General features: G+C 43.6%; 1 protein-coding gene across 15 annotated transcripts in view; it reads left to right on the forward strand.

Annotated features, from left to right (window-relative positions):
- The window catches only part of neo1a (neogenin 1a), a 151,593-nt gene that overhangs the window by 34,297 nt on the left and 98,004 nt on the right, over positions 1 to 19,292 (forward strand). For all 15 annotated transcript variants that reach the window (XM_076732746.1, XM_076732692.1, XM_076732737.1 and 12 more), the window contains exon 2: positions 17,968 to 18,291. In XM_076732746.1, the coding sequence (XP_076588861.1) occupies positions 17,968 to 18,291 (324 nt within the window). The remainder of the gene's footprint in view (positions 1 to 17,967; positions 18,292 to 19,292) is intronic.

Consider the following 19,292-nt stretch of genomic DNA (forward strand, 5'->3'; position numbering starts at 1 on the left):
CTTTTTTCTGATCATTTGTGCACTTTCCACCATGTAGAAGAGCTGGGATCTTATCGGTTTAATCAGTGACCTGTTTTCATCTACTTCTTTTTGTGCCGACGTATATTCTCCTTTGTTGACTGCTGGTCTCCTTTTTCGAACTGACCTGACATCGGCACAAGAGAACAAAAGGGCATTGGTGATGTTTTTCAGAGATATAGAGTTCTTTCTACAGTCTGGTGAATCAAAAGAAGCACCAGGACTCCTTGGGGAGCACAAGGCTCTGCCCAGGTAACCAGTCTGAGTCTGGAAGGAAATGCTTTATATATCTGCAGTTGTAGTAATTTCACCGCAGGGCCATTGTCAAAATATAATTTTGTATGGAGATATATGATTATTTCACAAGGAACAAGTGTGCTCTCGGCTGTGTTGGCGCTTCTACATTTTAAGCATTTTGATAGGCATTGTTTCTGCATCAACATGGGATTCCCTTTCTTATTTTGACCTGAAAGCGTGAAAGTCTTCACAATCAGACCCTGGTGGATAGGAAACAGTTAAAAGCTGCTTTTGGAGCGAACGTTTAGTCTGCCATGGTGGACCTGCGCAGCCAGCCGACTGAAGCAGGACCAGCCCAGTGACTGAGCTGAGCTGGCTGGCTGCCAGGAGCGCCCCACGCTGCAGACAATACCCACCTGTGTTAGGCAGAGGAGGGGGTTGGTGTGTGTGTGTGTGTGTGTGTGTGTGTGTGTGTGTGTGTGTGTGTGTGTTCTGCGCTCAAACAGAGTGGCTCCACCTCCCTCCTCCCCCTGCTCTCCGTCCTCTAGCTCTCCAAATGTCTATCAACAGGCTCCAGCTCTTGTTTTGGCTCATTGTGTTGGACGCTGATGTTTGAAAGCAAACTCGCCGATGAAAATTGAAACTCGTTTTTGAGATGACGAGAGCTTTCGAACGGACAGTGGGCCCATTGGTTGCATGTGCATGTCTGTTCAAAGGACACCCCCTTCACCAATGCCAGACACCCCCAGTTGGATCCCCGCGACCCCTCCACAAACGTGCCGGAGGCTAGAGGGGTGAGGGGAGGGAGGTAAGGGGGTCCCTAGGGGTCTTTACTCTCTGGTTACTGCAAACAGGCTGCCACTGCCAGAGGGTCTCCATGGCAACGCTATTTGATTCCTACAACAATGCCAGAGCACCACTCCCCACCATCCTCCTCCATTTCTGAGCTACACACACACACACACACACACACACACACACACACACATTTACAAATGAGGCCTGTGCGATCAGAAGATTATGTCGGGTATCAGGACAGACCGGCCGTAGTTGTAGTCGATTCAAAAGAGGCAGACAATGCCCATGCCAATAGAAAGCTAATCGAGGTGTAATTAAAATGTTGTCTGTAAATTAATTAAAATCCTATAATTAATATCATTATATTATTAATCCTGATTATCATAATACATATAATCTGTTATCAATTTTTGAATTAAACACCAAAGATTCTCCGGTGAGCCGAAGGAACAGAAGCCATCCACGGGTTCTTGGGTCTTATCTCGGAAAAAAACTGGGATTACTGTGATTGGAAGACGAGGATCTTTCTACTGCGTTTAATGTAAAAATATGTGACATCTGACAGAAGTTGACTGCTCTTGATACATTGCAACCTCTTGTACTTGTCAGATCAACAACTTGACAAAGATTTATGGTACAGCAGTGAGGCGGTTACAGAGGCACTCTTAGGCTGAATTAGAGCCATACAATAAACAGTGGAGTGTTTTTATGGGTGCCCGACTCTTTAAAAATAGCTAATAACCAGATTTGCTGTTAAATTGCTGCAGAGATCTACTTGTGAAAAATCTATAATAAATGTCTCCTCATAGTACAATTACACTTTTTTTCTAATTTTTTTCTATCACTTTGAGCAAAAGGGGTATTTTTAGCCGCTCTGTTGTGATGCTGATTGGAGTATGAAGCCAGGTGCTCAATCACACTCCAAACCCTCGAACAGTAATAAAACACCGCTAGTTAACATGTTGGCCTGCATGGGATCAGAGAGAGAGAGAGAATCTCTTTGTGCCTGTTACACCAGACTCTAACAGTCATTCCACTGACAGTATAAATGTTTGTTGGTGCTGTCAGTAGAAAAAGATGTCAAGACAGTAAGTGTGTATTTGAGGAAGGCTGTGTGTGTATCTGCCTGTGCCGATCTCAGAATAAAGAACATAGAGGAAATGTAGACTTTGCAGCTTGACTGCCTGACAGCATATGTAATGTTTGTGGTCCGGAGCAATCGTTTCTCACCATAAGAACGCATCGTCTACCAGCCTGTGTGTGCATGCTTCACTGTTAAGGGACATGCTAGGGCTGCTGAAGGATTAACACCACTGTGCACTGTTTATTCATTGTAAACACGCACACAGATGTGCAGACAGCTTCTGTACCCAATTTGATCATTTACAACTATATTTTGAAAGACAAATGTTTCGTAGTTGCAGTACTGCACAGTTTCAGTTTTTAAACAGCTGATAGAGCAGTGTTTGATGTCTAAATCCCTTGCAGGTGTCCAAATTCATTTACATGACATGTCTACTAACTACATGTATCAAGCCACTTAGATGTCTCTCCCCCTTGTGAGCTGATGAAACATAATTGCAAGTGGTAATTTGCACTCAGAAAGTGGGACGAACAACTAATTTGAAAGATTTGCTGCTATGAAAATCAATAGGAAAATCCCTAGCATGCTAAGCAGAAAATGCTGCTGCCATATGCCCACAACACATCCTTTGCCCAGTGCCTAGCTCCAGGGTGCAAGCAGGAAATGCCATATTGGCCTCCCAGGACAGTGAGATCACTGGCTGGGCCCCCAGGGTGTGGACACATGGTCCCAGACTGCCTCATTCTCCTGTTTCAGTCCTTTGTCCTCCTGCTGACATGACAAGCTGTACACTTCTAAGAACTCTTCTGAACCTTCTCATTAATCCTTTCACCTTTAGGATTGATGTCCTTCGTTTGATTGTCTTCTCTTGCCTGAGTACAAAGATAAATGCTGGAAGGTTAATGGTGAGATGATGTCAGACATGTATATAATACACCTGTGAGTAATGTGGACATTTAAAGGTACCAAGAGCCAGAATAGAGGGCAATTTTCTTAATCACAGCCAATTAGAAGGACAGCCTGTTGCGTCTTACTACATGTTCAGATTGAAGCCAAAGAGTATTACCTATATCTTGGCTATAGCTGGATGGCCCTTGCTGGCCAAGCAGGGTCCCTTTAATATGATTAGGACGGATTATGGCGTTGTCTGCACATCAAAAGAGCCAGGACCAATTATCACCCCTGCCTTTCAACACGACAGCCGCTCCTCCTCCCTCCCCGCGAACGTAGAAAGAAAAGGAGGAAACAGAACCCAGGCGTCTTGTAACACTCCAGAAGCCCAATGCAAATGGACGGATTCGTCATTCACTCAGGCCTTTCATGTACAGTATTAAGCAGTGATGGTGCACAGTTGCCAGCGCTTTGGCTAGTACCTAAAATAGACTGAGCGTCAGAGCTAATTATCCGAGTCCCAGAGGCATGTACAAACAGGTTCATATGACAGAAAATGTGGCGTGCTCTGAGGCAGTCAAAAAGAGCAGGAAACTGAAAACAAGTGTTTCGTGCCTGCAGGTGATGTTCGTGAATATTTGTCTTTTTATTTTTGCAGGTTTTCAATTTTTCTGTATCCTGTTAATCGAGTTGTGTTTAGGGTAACAATAACGACAGTTAGCTTTCCTCCGTTTTGCTTAGGTTCCCATTACCATAATCCCCCGTCAGAGCGGGTCTTCTGTTCGCCCTTTGTGCTGTCTGTGCTCATGACAGGAAACCAAATGGATGTGGATGAAAGTAGTCCCCATGCCCCCACCCTCCCCATCTTACAACACACACACACACACACACACACACACACACACACACACACACACACACACACACACACACACACACACACACACACACACACACTGTTTGGCCAAATTACTCTCATAGTTTCACTTTTCTCTAAAGTGCCAGAGCCTAAGCGCTTGAACAAAGGTGCCCCCTGGATCCCTACCACCCATCAAAGGCAGAGTTGGAGTCAACCCAGAGTCCTGTCAGGAGTCAAATGAAGCCATTAAAATCCCTTTTTCCACTGCCCTGACATTCACTTTTTTTTTCTCTTTGTGTGCAGCATGGAGCTCTCGCCTGCACAGAAAAAGCAACACATAACTCTTGTCACAACTCAATGAACTGTTTAGAAATATCGGTGTACCGTGTTTTTCTTTGTAACAATTGTGTGGACTTTCTTATAGTCTCAGTACATCGCAGATCCCTAAAAACTGTCCATTTGTGCTCAGTGAAATCATAATTTTGAACCAAGGGGAGCTGAGTTATGAGCACGCAGGAGATTTGAAAGACGGGAACAATGCTCTGGAGACTGTAGATACATTTTTAAGATTCTACCTGGTTAAACCTAGTCTGACTCCACCCCCTCCAAAATCTCGACGCTAATAAAGGCGTACTGGGATGCATCAATGTACTGCTCCTTCTGCCACTTAATTTCTTCCTAAACCACTTCCCTCTACATTTGCTTTTTTGCTTTTGTTTACTTTTGTCTGAGTAGCCTGAACCAGCAGCACAGAGTGGAGCTGTTACCTGCCTCTGAAGATAATTATGCTCTGTGTTCTGAGCTAATTCCAACGGGCAGACCTCTCCTCGTATCGCTGCACCACAGCTGGTCTCAGCGTGCACACTTCCAGCTCTCCTGCAGTGCTTGGTTTAATCACAGAACCTTTGCAAGCCATGAATTTCCAATCCACTTGGGTGCATGCCGCATGTGGATTTATGCCCGTGTTGTGTTTATATACAGGGGCACGTATGTATATTAAATGCTTCGGGTATTTGAGTAAATCCATAGCGACCATGTCAGCACAACTGACATCACTGTGGACGATTAGCAGGTGAACACTCAATCACAATCCCCACAAGCATGTAAACAAGGACTGAAGTGGCCCCTGCACACTACATACAACCGTCCTACCTTTTGGCTAACCTGCAGCCTGCAAGGGCAACATTAATAATTTAACCAAACATGCAGGCGTGATGGAGCGGACAAGGGAACCCAGTGAGAAGCACTCTGGTTGAGAAAGACCATTAAATATGAAAACTATTTGTGGTGACTAACAGTATTTTTGTTTTCCTAGAGCTTAAAGTCTCACGTACTGTAGCATTGCTTCTCCCAGGCAGAGAAGAAGGTAAATTGTTTGATCAGGACAGATTAGACTGCAGTCTGGGTGTAAATTGACTCTCTGTTTGCTATTGCAGTGTAGCCTACATGGTTCCATCGGCTGCGGATGAACTTTCCCTAAATTTAACACAATTCTAATTGCCATTAATGTCTTTTACTGTAGTTTACAGTTTATCAGCGCTGGTTGTTGTTTTCAGTGGCTAATCTGCATAACTGCAACAAATAGGTCCTCGATGGGTTCTCTGTTTAACCTGCCTGGCATATATTCATTCATACACAAACACACACGCACACACACACATCCAACCGATTGGGGACAGCAGCTACTTGTATATTTATACATTCATGGGGTGCTGCTGCATGCTCCATGAAACACACACACTCACACAGACTTGCACACACCAGGGGCCTTACTCTTGTGTCGAGGATTAGATGGGTTCAGGGCCAGAGTGCCCCCATGGTTGCAGCTCTCGCCTTAGTGTGTTGTGGGGGGTGTGCATGAAACTCTCAGGGGAAAAGACTGCACTGCACACAAATCATTACTGCTCATCACTTGCTGCCACTCAGCCACTTATTTACTCAACAGCTTGGTGCGGCTGAGACTTGGATACACAGGCAGACACACACACTTACAGAAACATACCTCATTATACATCAGGATTGTAGGGAAGGAATTATTGAGAAACACTGTTGTTTGGGGAGGGATGTGCTGCTGTTTGTGGGTGCTGAGTGGGTCAATACCATGAACTGAATACACACAATGCATCCTAACTTCAAATTCTGTTCTCCGTAAAGTTTTCACAATTGATGTCAGTCTGCAGTTTTCATTTAGGAGAAGACTGTCAAATGAGCCTCAACATGACAGAAAAGTGTGGCCTCAGCGATACACAGGCCCCTATCGAATACCTCTCAGTGAATTATTTATGACCGCTATATCACGTAAGCTATATGTAGCATATTAAATACATAATCCTCTCATCTTTTATTGATGCTCCTTTGATACAAGCCTCCCTGATAAGATTGATAAGCAAGCTTAATATGTAGGTTGGTAAGCAGATTTGACTGCCATATTTGAGCCAATAGTGATGAAACTTCACCCAAGTCTTACTGGTGATGCAGTTTGCTTCAGAAGGGAGGACGGGGGAGCACTCGGAGCGGGTTGTTCTAGAACAGATTACATCTGCTTATGATATACTGTAAAAAAAAACTTGCACACGAGCCGGTCATGGTCAGTGGTTGTCTGTTTACGCACCTTGGCTGACACTTAAGAGGGAATTTCAGCTGCACTCTGATCAGATCTGCCACAGCACAAGTCTGTGTCAAGTGCTCATGGTCTCTGCTTCCTGTGTTTTTATTGTGAGAGGGACAGAGATACAGACAGAAAGGTGGGAGGGTGAGGGGGACTCCCCTTGATAGGCTACACTCTTGCTTTGTGTGTTACGCACACACATACACACACAGGGATCACACAATAGAGCTAAGATACAATCCGTCAGTGTACAGGAAATGGGATTCGTCTATTTAACTTGCAGAGATGCACCAGCAGTTGCACAGATAGCACTGTTTTGTCAGTTGAGGATTGCCAAATTGATTCTGATAATATGGTATAATTGCTGCAGGCCAATGAGCCACCACAGAGGAAACAGTCATGTCTTTCTGTTGCTTTCACTCAGAAGTCTTCAAACACAAACTTTCAAACTCATGGCCGCAAGCAGTACATTAAAGCATAAATACATCGAAAGCAGTTACAGCTTCTTAGTGGAGCTGGTTTCTTTTGCAAAACCTGTGTTCACTTCACCAGTGAACACTGAATAAATACATCAATGAGTATTTACTAGAACTAGTAGTTAGTACTACTCTACCTTTGAGTTTGATCTCAAGAACTCCACTAAGACATACAGTCAGTGTCTTGTAGCTAAAAGGACATTTTTGTCGGGATCCAATTGCTGGTTTTACTTTTTAATATCGTGTCCTCAAAAACCTTTTGGCTGCAAATAGAGATAGTGCAGGCTTAAGAATGAAAGCGCACCATATATTGTATGCTGTGATGTTGTCGGTAAAATGATTGGGCAGCGAGAAATGGTACCCACTGAGATTGAGTTACTGCATCCTTTTGTGGCTGCTGGGACACGAGGCTCTTTTTTCATTCAGGCCTTATCTAAGCCAGACTGATTGAGGCCACATAGCCATAATTCTCTTTGTAAACAAATGAGACGATTTTTTCCTCTCTTGAGATGCGCAAACAAACACACAGTGAGTGACATTCACCTTGCTGTGTCCTGCTGGATTTTTTTCCTGATGTCTTGACTGCACAACAAAAAACCCATTACTCTGTCTTGTTGCCACATCACTGCGCCTCTTCCTCACCTGCAATATGATCCGCATTAGCATCCACAACAGCCTGGGCAGCTCCTGCCGTCCGAGCCGACAGGACTGAGAGCAGAGATAAGCTCGCTCCATAATGAGTGTTCAGCCTCTGTTGGGCAGGAAAAAGAACGAAAGGGCCTTTCATGCTGCGGTGTAAAATGGGTATCAACACAGGGCACATGCATGTATTTATGTCAAAATCAGTCTCTGTGACCAAGAATGCAGTTTTTGTGAGGATGTGTGGTGATGCGATGCTTTGTTAATGGCTGATATTCATGCCATACTTCACCTACTATTCATGCCACCAGCACCACAACATCCTCCAAGCTCTTTGTTGTAGTTACACCCTTAGAGACTGGCACAGGCCTCGCACTCGGTGGTGGAGCATGAAGAAGAGAAACGGCGGTTGCAGTGGAACAAAGGTGCAAACAAAGCGGTGTAATGGTTGAACAGAAGCGGTCGAGCTGTATGAAAATGAACGTACGAAAAGCGAGACCTGCTGAAAGAAAGAGCGGACGGTCCCAAAGGAATGATGGAGAAGGAGGGAACAGGGAAGGAGGAAGAGGATCAGCAGATGGCATCAATACTAATAACTCAAGTCATTCTGTTCTTAACTCAGATTTGGACGAGTTTAGCTCTGCAGAGTTTTACATACTAACTTACCACCACTTATGTCAACACTGTCTGGTTTTAAAAAGTTGTCCCAGAGAAGGTCCAGATATGGGTACTGACAGGAAATGTGAACAGAAAAAGAGCTTACATGAGATTCAAACTCTAAATTAGAAACAAAGCCAAAGAGGCAAATCCAGAGTATGTCTGTAGTCTACTTTGCTGTCTGTTATTTGTTATGGTTTAAAGGTCTTTTTGATTGGCACCTCAGCTATCTGTGGACTGACTGGACAATTGGCCTATGTCTGCAGGCTGGAAGCAGGAGGTGATACAAGTGTGCTTTTGTTGCAAATAAAGTGCTTCTTTCCAGAAAAATCAGATCCTTTTATGACTTCAAAGGGAGCTTGACAGTCTTGTACACTGCAGCAATAATATCTAAGAGACCTCCCTTTATGCTTCACACAGCCTCTTCATTTTGTAATCTAACTATGCCCCTGGTGCAAACACTTGACCCCTCTAGCCACACTTAACTCCAGCATTATTACCCTACTGTCTTCACATAGTGTCCCTCCTGAACCGCGGGATATTTTGTCCAGAGTTATTTTAAGATATTTTTGGAGGGGTAACATCCGGTTTCAAGTAAAATAGTAATTGAGTCTCCCTCCCAGTGTTGGCTTGAAGGCTTTGATCTCTCCTGCGCTTCAGTGTTAAATGGTTTCCTTAAAATGGCTGTGAACATGCAGCGACTGGCTGCTCTTTTATCAGCAGCCCGCTAACAGCACCTCCTCGCCAACCACTTTGAAGCCACAAACAACTTGCGCTGAAAAGAACAAGAAAGTGCAAAGGATGAGAAGCCCTGCATAAATGTATGTACTGCTTATATAACTCTGTTTTTAAGAGTTTCCGGTGTGTGTTCTAGGTTAAAGGCAAACACTCTGCTGTTGAGTCATTTGTGAAGGATTCCAATTTGAGACTGTGTCAAGATTTGGGGGATTTTTTTCTCATTCAGGGCAAAATAATTGTGGCATTTATGTTTCTGTGGCAATAATTGGCCAGTGTAATAGTCTTTAAATGTTCATTGAGAGTTTGAAAGAGGGTGACTCAGCTTTCTTGTTGCAATTAGCAGAATTTGCATGCAGATGCTTATCTTAACAAGGGGAGAAATTGAGATGGTTTGAAATGTTTTTGTGTGGAGCTGGTAATTGGCAGCAAGCTTATCAGAGTCAGATTGGCCACACTTGACCGCTCAAAGGAGCCCGAGCCAGAGACTGTGATCAACTGAATGGCTGTGTGTGACCTGTAGCAGACTTTTCCCATGTGCACTGCACTTTAATCCCCGGCTCTTCAAACCAAATGCTGCACTTAACTGTGACCACACTGTGTGGGAAATTGTACTGTACGCAAGCCTTTCTCTTGTGATCAAAAAAAGAAGCACAAAAATGACAAAATGACAGCAGTCAAGGACGAAATAGGCAAAGACCCAGACTTTGAAATCCAATGCTGATAAATTGCTGGGTGTTTGACTTTGCAAGGCATACTGGATTATATTGATTTTCTTTCCTCTGTGTGTGTATGTGTTTGCATGAGTGAGTGTGATAGCAAAAAACCAGGGGCAAGAAAATGCAATATTGTGTTTCATTAAAAAATCTATAGGATATCTCATTACAGCCACATGATTTTCTTTAGTATCAGGGTTAGTGGGGACGGGGTGGAGCTGGTGGGTGGCAAGATAAATGTGCTTTCCTGTCTCAGATGACTATCTCATCTGTTGTTGTTCATGGAGAAAGAAGGAACTCGGCTCAATCTGCCCAGTATGTCGACCACTTCCTGGCCATGTTTGCCCACTGCTCACTGATTTTACGACCATATCGGATAACCCATCCCTACACGGCCCCATGTCCTAAAGAAAACACCTGACATCATCATAATGAATGTAAATAACGAATATTCTGTGTGATTGTTAGTATGTCAGTTGGTTAAGTTTTGATAAAGATGGATATATCTGCCTAGCCTTGTGAAAGACTTTGGTCATGCGAGCAGGCAGGTACATAGGTAGACAGACAGATAGGCCACTCAGTTGTTTCATTTGGCTCAAATGAAATGGGATTTTTTCTTTTTTCACAGAGCATTTGATTTATTTATTGCTGTCAGGATGTAAAGAGAATTTCAGCAAATACAACAAACAATGCTTCTGAAATACATTTCCTCATGTTTTAAAACTGAGCAATGTTGTGTGTTGTTTGCCAGCAGTGTCTTAAGTGCGTACTTTGTCTCTGCACCAGATAGCTTCCTTGAGAGTTCAATTTAAAGAGCGTTTTACTCACAAACAGCAGATAATGACATCTGCCGCCATGGTGAGATTTTTAGCAGGCTTTCTCCCACGAGCAGAAAAGGTTAGCCCAATTCTCAAATACTGACATTAAGTGATGGTTTTAACCTTTAGTCTGACTGCTCTGTGGGTACCCCTTTAGCCCAAGAAACATGCTGTTTCTGGCTATTTTACTTTCCAATTATTCACCGTGAGGCAGTGTTTTTGACGTCCTCTCCCACTGTACCCACGCACCATCTCTAATCCAGCTCTCACTGCATGCTCGTCTGTGGTGCTGTCGTCTCAGCAGGCCAATCCTTCAACGTGAGCCCGTGGGGAGTCTGATAAGAGGGGGAATTTGAGCCCCAATCAGTGCTGGTTAATTATCACAACCAGGGGAGGTGAGAGAGGTTTCCCTGTCTACCCAATCCCTCCTGGACCTCTGCCTCCCTCTCAGACACACTCATCTGTTGGAAGCTCTGTCTGGCATTCCATTCTTCAAGTGCTGTTTTCCCTGCTTTGTCTTGTCCATGTATTTATACAGCATTACATACAGCTGTGGGCTAATAATTTAACATTTCTTTCATTTTTTTTATTTTATGTTTTTGATTGTGCTGCATGCAGCATATAGATGATACCTTCCTGTTTGAGGTGTGGTACCATTTTTCCTATTTACCCAGTAGAACAAATGCATGGATACCCATATGTTACTGCAGTTTAAATTCAGCATTGAATAGTGCCGTAGCCTACCATAGCCCAGTTACTCTGTGTCAGTCGGATCAAGTTTAATTAAGACTTTTTGTATTTGTAAAGTCACTAATGTCATTATTAAGCAAACATTTTGATTATATGTATGAGCTTTTTACATGGACAGCCATGGCAGAGGAATGCAAATGTGCATATTTTAGAAACCTTGGTTCCAAACGTAATTGTGTAAACGTTAATGAAAAATTTATGCCATGCTAATGAGTGCAAAGCATGAATCTCTCAGCGTTGGAGGGCCATTTCTCTGCTTTTCAGAGGAGCCATTTGTCTGCTCAACATTCAGGATGCAGTTCAGACTGCATGCAGAGACATTTGAAAAAGCATCTATGATTTTGACCGACTAACCTTAAGTAAGAAAAGTGGTCTAGTTTACCAAAGACCAAATCCCTCTAATTGTAATCTCATGTCATGGCGTTTGACCTACAAAAGTTCGTTTTTTCTAGATTTTGTATGTCACTGTTTTCAGAAGCTCAGCTCAGCAATGTAGGATCTTTGGAGCTTTGCTCTCGTTTACGCCAGTCCTTCAAATAACATTTTACTTGTTTAGTCCATAAAATGCATTGAACAAAGACAAATGCTAATCACAGACATATTTTTAGTTTACACCCTCACAGTAACAGTCTGAGTTTTGACTCTGGTATGTGGAAGCCTGGTAGGGGCTGCAGCAAGAGTCCTGTCTCCAAGGTGGTCTTGGTTTGAGCCTCTCACTGCAAAACAGGAAACAGGGGTCAGTGTGTGTGGTTATTGAGGGACAGGGATTAAGTACATGTTAATTACTCTTCCTACTACTATTGTGTGTCACCATTACTAAATAGTAAGAATGCAATAACATAACAAAGAGAATCCATTGGACATGGTTGTTTTGAGTTGAATGTTTTGCCGGACTCTCGCACTCAATGCATTTGCTAATCCTATTAACCAGTAAATGATTTGAGTAGAATCTGTGTGCATCTGATTTAAAGAGAGACTGACACTTGTATTAGAATAACGTTTTCTGGCAGTATTCAATGAAACCAAAGCTGATGTTGTTGCAGTGACTCAGCCCCGCCTGTGACCCTGTCATGTTTTCTCCGGGCCTCCAGAGTTTTACAATGGCAGCGAGCAGACAGGATGACAGAGAACTGTGAGCTGAAAAAATTGGATCCTTTCCTCTTTTAATCTGCCAGCTGAGTGGGTGCCAGCGCAGGACAGCCAGTGTGCGCTAGGCGCCCCAATCATTTTGTCCATCCCTTTATGGCTTGGCCTTAACCCCTCATTTCATCAACTGCTGTGGGGAACGCTGAAAATACCAGAATCAGTGGGTTGTGGTATCCCAGATCATAGCTATCTCCCTCAGGCACACCAGCCATTGTTCCTGGCATCAACTGTTAAAAGAATACTTGAGCGGCCACACTAACTCAAACAAATATCTGTTACAAGTCTGGACAAGAGTGAAGAAGAGATGTATTTTTCTGTCATCCAGCCCCTCAGTTGTCATTGTGACTCTTAACCTTAAGTTCGCCTTTAATTTTTATCCTTCCAGCCTGGTATTAAGTCTTTTCTTAGATGTGTGAACACTGACAGTTTTCAAGACAAATTTTAAAAGATGATTTGTCACTCATAGCATCAAAAACATTAGTCTGTCTTAACGAATGTGCCCTCTTCTCCTTTCTTTTCTATTACCTGGCAATGAAATAGGTGTCTCCACTCAAATCTCCGCCTCTTTGATTCATTTCAAGTCAAGTGCCCAAGTGTCAGTTTTAACAAAATGAAAGGAAGTAAGTGAGCCACCTACACTGCAACCACTCCATAACAGAATCCTTGAGGGGACCTCTGTACTTGTCCTTTGATTAGAAAAGGACACTTTTTTCCTTTTGTCCCTAAATAGATACATACCTCAAACAAAGCAAGTTAGCTGCAGCTCCTTCTCCTCCTCTATTAGAGACACCTTGTCCATCCACATTTGGTTTCAAGATCATTATTATTTCCCTGAGGTGTTTCATGCTGACAGATGGGCTTCAGAAGGGAGATGAAGGATTCTGCAGAGAAAGACACACAGGTTCGAGGGATAAAGATGAAAAAGCAGAGAGGGGAAAGTGTGGGAGAGAAGCAGAAACAACTACCTCCATTAGTGTCATTAAAGCGACCCTGATGCTGAGGGTGGAAGGACAAACAGTGGAGGGATGGAAATAACAGAGAGGCAGCAGCACGGCGAATGAAGTGCTCAGGTTCATTACAAATTGCCAACCCACCGCCTCTATCTTTACCTCCGTGGAAGGTTTCCATTCATCCTTGATGTGCTTTAATGATTTTGTACTCTAGGCTTGTTTTCTTGTAAAGGTCTTACAGCTCACAGTGACACATTAGACAAAAGGAATACAGAGTGTGAAAATCGTATTCCCACGTGATAATAAAAAATATCTATATCACTCTTTGGCCCTTTAATGTAGTAAAGTGTAATTTTTCATTTTGCAGTGGTTGTAAATGTCAAGTGTGTTTACTTTCCAGGATGTCCAGGATTTCCTTGTCCCTAAATCCAAGCCACACAAGGGCCTCTGTTGTTGAAAATGTGACTGGTTTTGTGAGCGGTCTGCTCTGCCTCAAGAGCGGCTCAATAAGGAGGGTAGTCAATATGGCTGCTCTCAGACGGTGGGTCAATGAGGGAGGAGGCTTCATGCTGAGCCAAGGGTAGAATAGGAGAGAACAGGGGGTCTTTGTGTGGAGAGCAGACTCACACCCACTCCTCTTTACTGCCTTTTCTGGAATATTACATCTAACACTGATTGACTACGTCCTCTGCTGCAGGAATTGTAAACTGTGTACGGGTCTGCATAGAAGGATTAATCCCTGTCATAGAATACATGTTGCACAAGTGAGTTATCCAGTTTTTGCAGGTTGCTGTTGTGTGAAGACGTTATTTAAGTTCACACATACCTCACCTTGACAGTGAGCCCCTGTAACATCTAAAAATATGCTTTCAACACTGGCTCAAGATGGGAAATACAGCACCGGCTCCATGTCTCCATTCTGTCTCTCATCTGGGAGCGAGGGAGAAACTGGGAGGGAGAGAGCAAGGCAGCATATCAGGGCACCACCGTAAGCTGGGCTCCCAAACCTTTTATGACTGCTGAGCAAAGTGGATTTGGGACAGAGGTAACAGCCCATACTTATCAAGCAGACAACCTCATTTTCGAGCCCCTTGCTCTCCTCTCCCTGGTTCTCTGGTTGCCCGGTGTGGTGGTTCCTATTTTTCAAAGACAAACGGGGGCTCCCAGACTGCTGGGCCCGAATAGATTAGACTTCCCACACTGTAATGTGGTTTCTGACACCACCTTCCTTCTTAAACTCTGCTGCTGTGTTGTTAAAAGCCTGCAGTGTTTCAGTACTAATAAATTCTGGTATAAAAGTGTGTGTGTATTCGAGGAAACATTTAAGGGAAAATTAATTTTATTCTGGTGTGTTACTTAGTAAAAGATTCGACAGCCGTCTGGACCCGTGCATATTATTGATGAACACATCACAAGACAAGGAAGCTTCAATACAAGAGGCAGAATTCCCCATTCGTGTAACATTCATCTCTTCTCCTTTTCATTATGCTCTGTTTCAGCAAGGTTTGCTTAGATTTCTTCCCTGTACTTCAAAGATGTATGGGAAAGAAATGCTTTGTCGAGCTCTCTGTCAATGAACACTTCAGAATACATCAAGAGAGTACAACTTGTTCTATAGGTGTTCATTACAGGGGCTTTCCAAGCCTGCAACTCTCAACTTTGTTAGTTGCCAAAAGCAAACTTTTTCTTAACCTAAAAATCAAAGCCTGCCTTTGGTCTGCCAAAACTTTTCTTGTGATTTGTATTTTTTCTACAAGCTACAAAGAATGGAAATAAAAGTACAAGGGATGGAATACAAAGAGCGATCAACAGTTTGGGAGCTTTGGAAGCCTTTTGGCATCTGATGTTTGATTTTTCATCAAAATATTTGTTTAGCTTGTACTTTGGTCACTACCAGTGTCATCATTGTTTTGCCGTCTTCTCTGTTGGTCAGTGTGTTTGTCTGCAGTTTGACTGCTGCTGTTGGTGGTGTTGAGATTTGGAGGGAAACGATTCCATGTGGAGATATTGTGAAGTTGTTGAAAGTGTTGTAAGTGTAGTTCACAAAGCAGCCCCTTAGCTTGGCATCAACCCCACATCCCCCCCAGCTTATCCCCATCTCCAGTCCCTTCTTTTTCTCTTCCCCCTGCCCTGCTCTGCTGACTGTGGATGTTGTCTCTGCAACTGAAAGCAGATGGTTCGCCATTTTGTTCGACAGTAGAGCTGAAGCTAAGCCCTCCCCTACTGCTCCTTCGATAGGGATAAAAAGCTGCTAAAAGCGACTGCTTTGGCTCTGATAGGATGCTGCAGGACCTTCAAGCCCATTCAGTTTTCCCCTCTGATAGAGAGTGGCTGAAGATGGTCTTTTGACTGGAAAAGAGCCAGGCTCGGGCCTGGAAGCTCTGCCCAACCCACACACCCACTGTTCCAGCCGCGTACAGCAGAGATGATTAAGCATGCTATGGTGGCTCTGGTCTGCCGGACTGACAAATTCCCCCCACTGCTACTCCACTCTGGTCTCTCTCCATCTGTCATGTGCACCATCAGTAAAATACCTTTGCTGGTGTTGTCACATTCTGCCCAGTATGTACACTAGGCCGCTCTGAATCCATCGATTTCCTGAAATCAACTGCTTACTTCAGTCGAATTTAAAAGCACTCGCTTACTGCTGTTGAAAATGTATTGTGTAGCTTGGGTCACGGTAAATTTTAATGCTTGTGTTTATTCACTTAAATCTCACAGCCACTTCTGCCTGAAGGGATTTTCAAAATGAAATATATCTATAAGCACTTGCAGCTGTCTTTGCATCAGCAGCTCCAGTTAAGTTTTGGTATCCTGGAATTGTGCTTTACTTGCATCCAATCTGTAGCTGCACATTACATCCTGATTTAATAGTTTCACTTTTGTAAAAATGGCACTGTAGCAGCCCTAAGAGGATATAAGTAAGCTGGCAACCAACAGCAGAGATATGTTTCTAATTATCTTGTCTTTGGTGAAGGGACCGTACTAATCAATCTGGTCGCGATGCTTCAGTCGGAGTGGCCAAGGTCCAGCGCTGTCCACTGAGACATAAGGAAAGCGCTTCTTTCTCTATTCTGGTCTTTATCAGCGAGTAAGTGTGGAGACGACTGCGCAGCGTAGATGGAATGCTGTGTTGTCTTACACTTATTCCCTAATATGAAAGTGGAAAATATCTATTCCATTCAGCCATTTTCTGTAATTGTTTGTGCTTTCAAGAGAACAAAGTGCACTGAGGACAAGCAGCCATATTGCCACCGTAATGGACCACGTATTACATTGCTTCTCTCTTTGGATCTCACACTGGGGACTTTGTGCCGCAAGGTAGAGAAATTACCTCCTAGTAGTTAAATAGCTGAACCATTGACATAGCATCTCTCTCTCTTTCCCTCCCCCCTTCTCTCTCCTTTTCTGTCTTCCTCTTTCTGTCTCTTTCTGCTCTCGCTCTCCCCTGGAGACTTGCCATTTCCTTGGAAGAGAGCAGGCATATTTTAAACTGCATTTAACATTCAGACACTTATTTCACTCCATTCGCTGCATTATTAAAATACCTTCATACCCTCTTAATTATTTTTCCAGCTCTCCCTCCATCCCTGCAGAACTGATAATTGGTGTTATTTATCTAAACAATACCACTGTGTGACTCTTAGGGTGGGAGCGCTTGAATAATGGATGAGGACAAATGCAAAGCAATTGCACTTACTCTGACTTTGGCACTATCCATGTCAGTGCGACGTTACCATTTATGCTCGAGGAAAGGAAATGGCAACCGCGTTCCAAAGTGTTTACTCCTTCGCTGCACTCTCTACTTATAATAAAGCAAGACGTGATATTAACTTGCCAGAGAGGCTAGACTGGGTTAAATTTGTCAGTTCCTCTCGTCCAATTCCAGTGGGGCTTGTGGTTTCATAATGAAAAGCTTCTTGGAATCTCTGGGATAGACTCAGGCACAGTGGCTGAAAAGATAGAACGAACAAAAAGATGTTTTGCTTTGGAAATGTTTCATTGAGTGTTTGGGGCCACTTGGACTCCTGGAGTGTCCTTTCATTTTAGCCACCAGCACATTTCGTGTGAGTGACTCTTGAAATGTCCCATTGAAGTGGATGACGTCTTAGGAGATGTGATTTTGCTGTCACTTGTCATGTGGTTGGACTCAAAAAGCAGCCACAGTAGTAGTGTAGCCCAGGGTGATAGTGTTTTACAGCTCTCTAGAATCTAAAAGTGTATAAATACAGAAATCTTTAATTTGCAGTCATCTGTTACAGCAGATGTACTCATGAATATGTCACATCTGGTCATGGAGAAGCTTTTCAGATGACTGCATCTGTAGCAAGCCTCAAATGTACACATCCACCACTGATGCAAAGTAGACACATGCTGCTATTACAATAAAATCAATAATATCAGCATTGGCATCAGCGGCAGTGACCATGAAGCGCATCGGTTGTTAGACAGCAACAAGAATCTTATTTGTTTTATCGCTTGTCGCTGCTTAGGCCGAAGTGGTCCCGTTCTCAACATGACATAGTGTCTGTGCAGAGCATCCGGCTAAGATCTCTGTTCTTCCCTCTCTCATGTTACCCCACAGGTTCAGCAGCGCAGCCCTTCAGCCCCTTCTGGTTCACCGTGGAGCCCCAGGACACACTGGCCATTCGGGGCAACTCGGCACTGCTCAACTGCTCGGCCCACAGCGACGCAGCTACGACGGCACGCATAGAGTGGAAGAAAGACGGCACCTTCATGAGCCTGGTTTCAGATGAGAGGCGGCACATTCTTCCCGATGGCTCGCTGTTCTTCACGCACGTGGTCCACTCTAAGCACAATAAGCCTGATGAGGGAACCTATCAGTGTGTTGCCACTATCGATAACCTGGGATCCATTTCCAGCCGCACGGCCCGTCTCTCTGTTGCAGGTAAGAGCTGCCAGACTTATCCGCCTTATTAATTGATAAATTTTTTTTTTGCTGTATCCTGTACTCCCTGAGCACCATGCTTAATACAGTACACCTCACCAACTCCCTGGTTTAGCTAGTCTCACCTTTAATGAACCACAATAACTGGACGTACTTGCGAGGATGTGTGGAAACAATGGTCATAATGTCGAGTGAGAAATAAAATTGGTTATGTAAAATGCACACTGTAAAGCATAAATAACACATAGATCAGACAGATACCATAAGACAAAGGATATTACATAATATCGCGGATGTCTTTCTTTAACCATGAAATGTTTGCTGCTTCACGGCTATTCTTCAAATGCACAACCGCTTGACATCTGCAGGTGTGAAAAGTTCTTTAGTTGCTTTCCCTTGCTGATTGTTTTCTGTCCTTGAATTGCTGAAATGTTTGTACTTTCTTCCCTGTAAATTCCTTCACCCCGCTGGAGCCTGAATGCATTGCCCTACTGGATAAATGCTTGTAAAAGGGTCTGTGGTTTTTTTTTTTTCATTACTAGTCCTACAATGTGACCTTGTTCGGTTTGGGAACAGCAAGTGACGTGGGATTATTAGGTGTTTTGTGTCAAGTCGTGCCCCGAAATTCAATTTACAGCTGGAGGAGCCACAGAATGCATTCACTGTGTGCTCTCTGCTCAGCAGCGCTCTGCCAGATTTTAAGACGCTCCAGAGAGGCCTCTTGTTGACAATTGGATAGTACAGTATAAGCCTCTCAGATACTGAGTGCCTGTTTGAAGTTACTGTCTGAGTGTGATTCTGTTTCTTTTCATAGGCTTTTGAATTACAAGGTAATGGGGCAGTATATTACCATTGGGGAGATTGTGAAGGCTTTTCCTACCTTCCTCAAAGAGTTCAGTTGTCTAACTGCATGTGCAATGTGATCTCTCAGGCGCTACTTATCTTGACAAAACTGAAAAGCATACAGTAGGTGCACAGCGCTTCAGTAGGGAATGGCCAAA

This window comes from Chaetodon auriga, chromosome 1, assembly GCF_051107435.1.
Source record: "Chaetodon auriga isolate fChaAug3 chromosome 1, fChaAug3.hap1, whole genome shotgun sequence".
NCBI lineage: Eukaryota > Metazoa > Chordata > Actinopteri > Chaetodontiformes > Chaetodontidae > Chaetodon > Chaetodon auriga.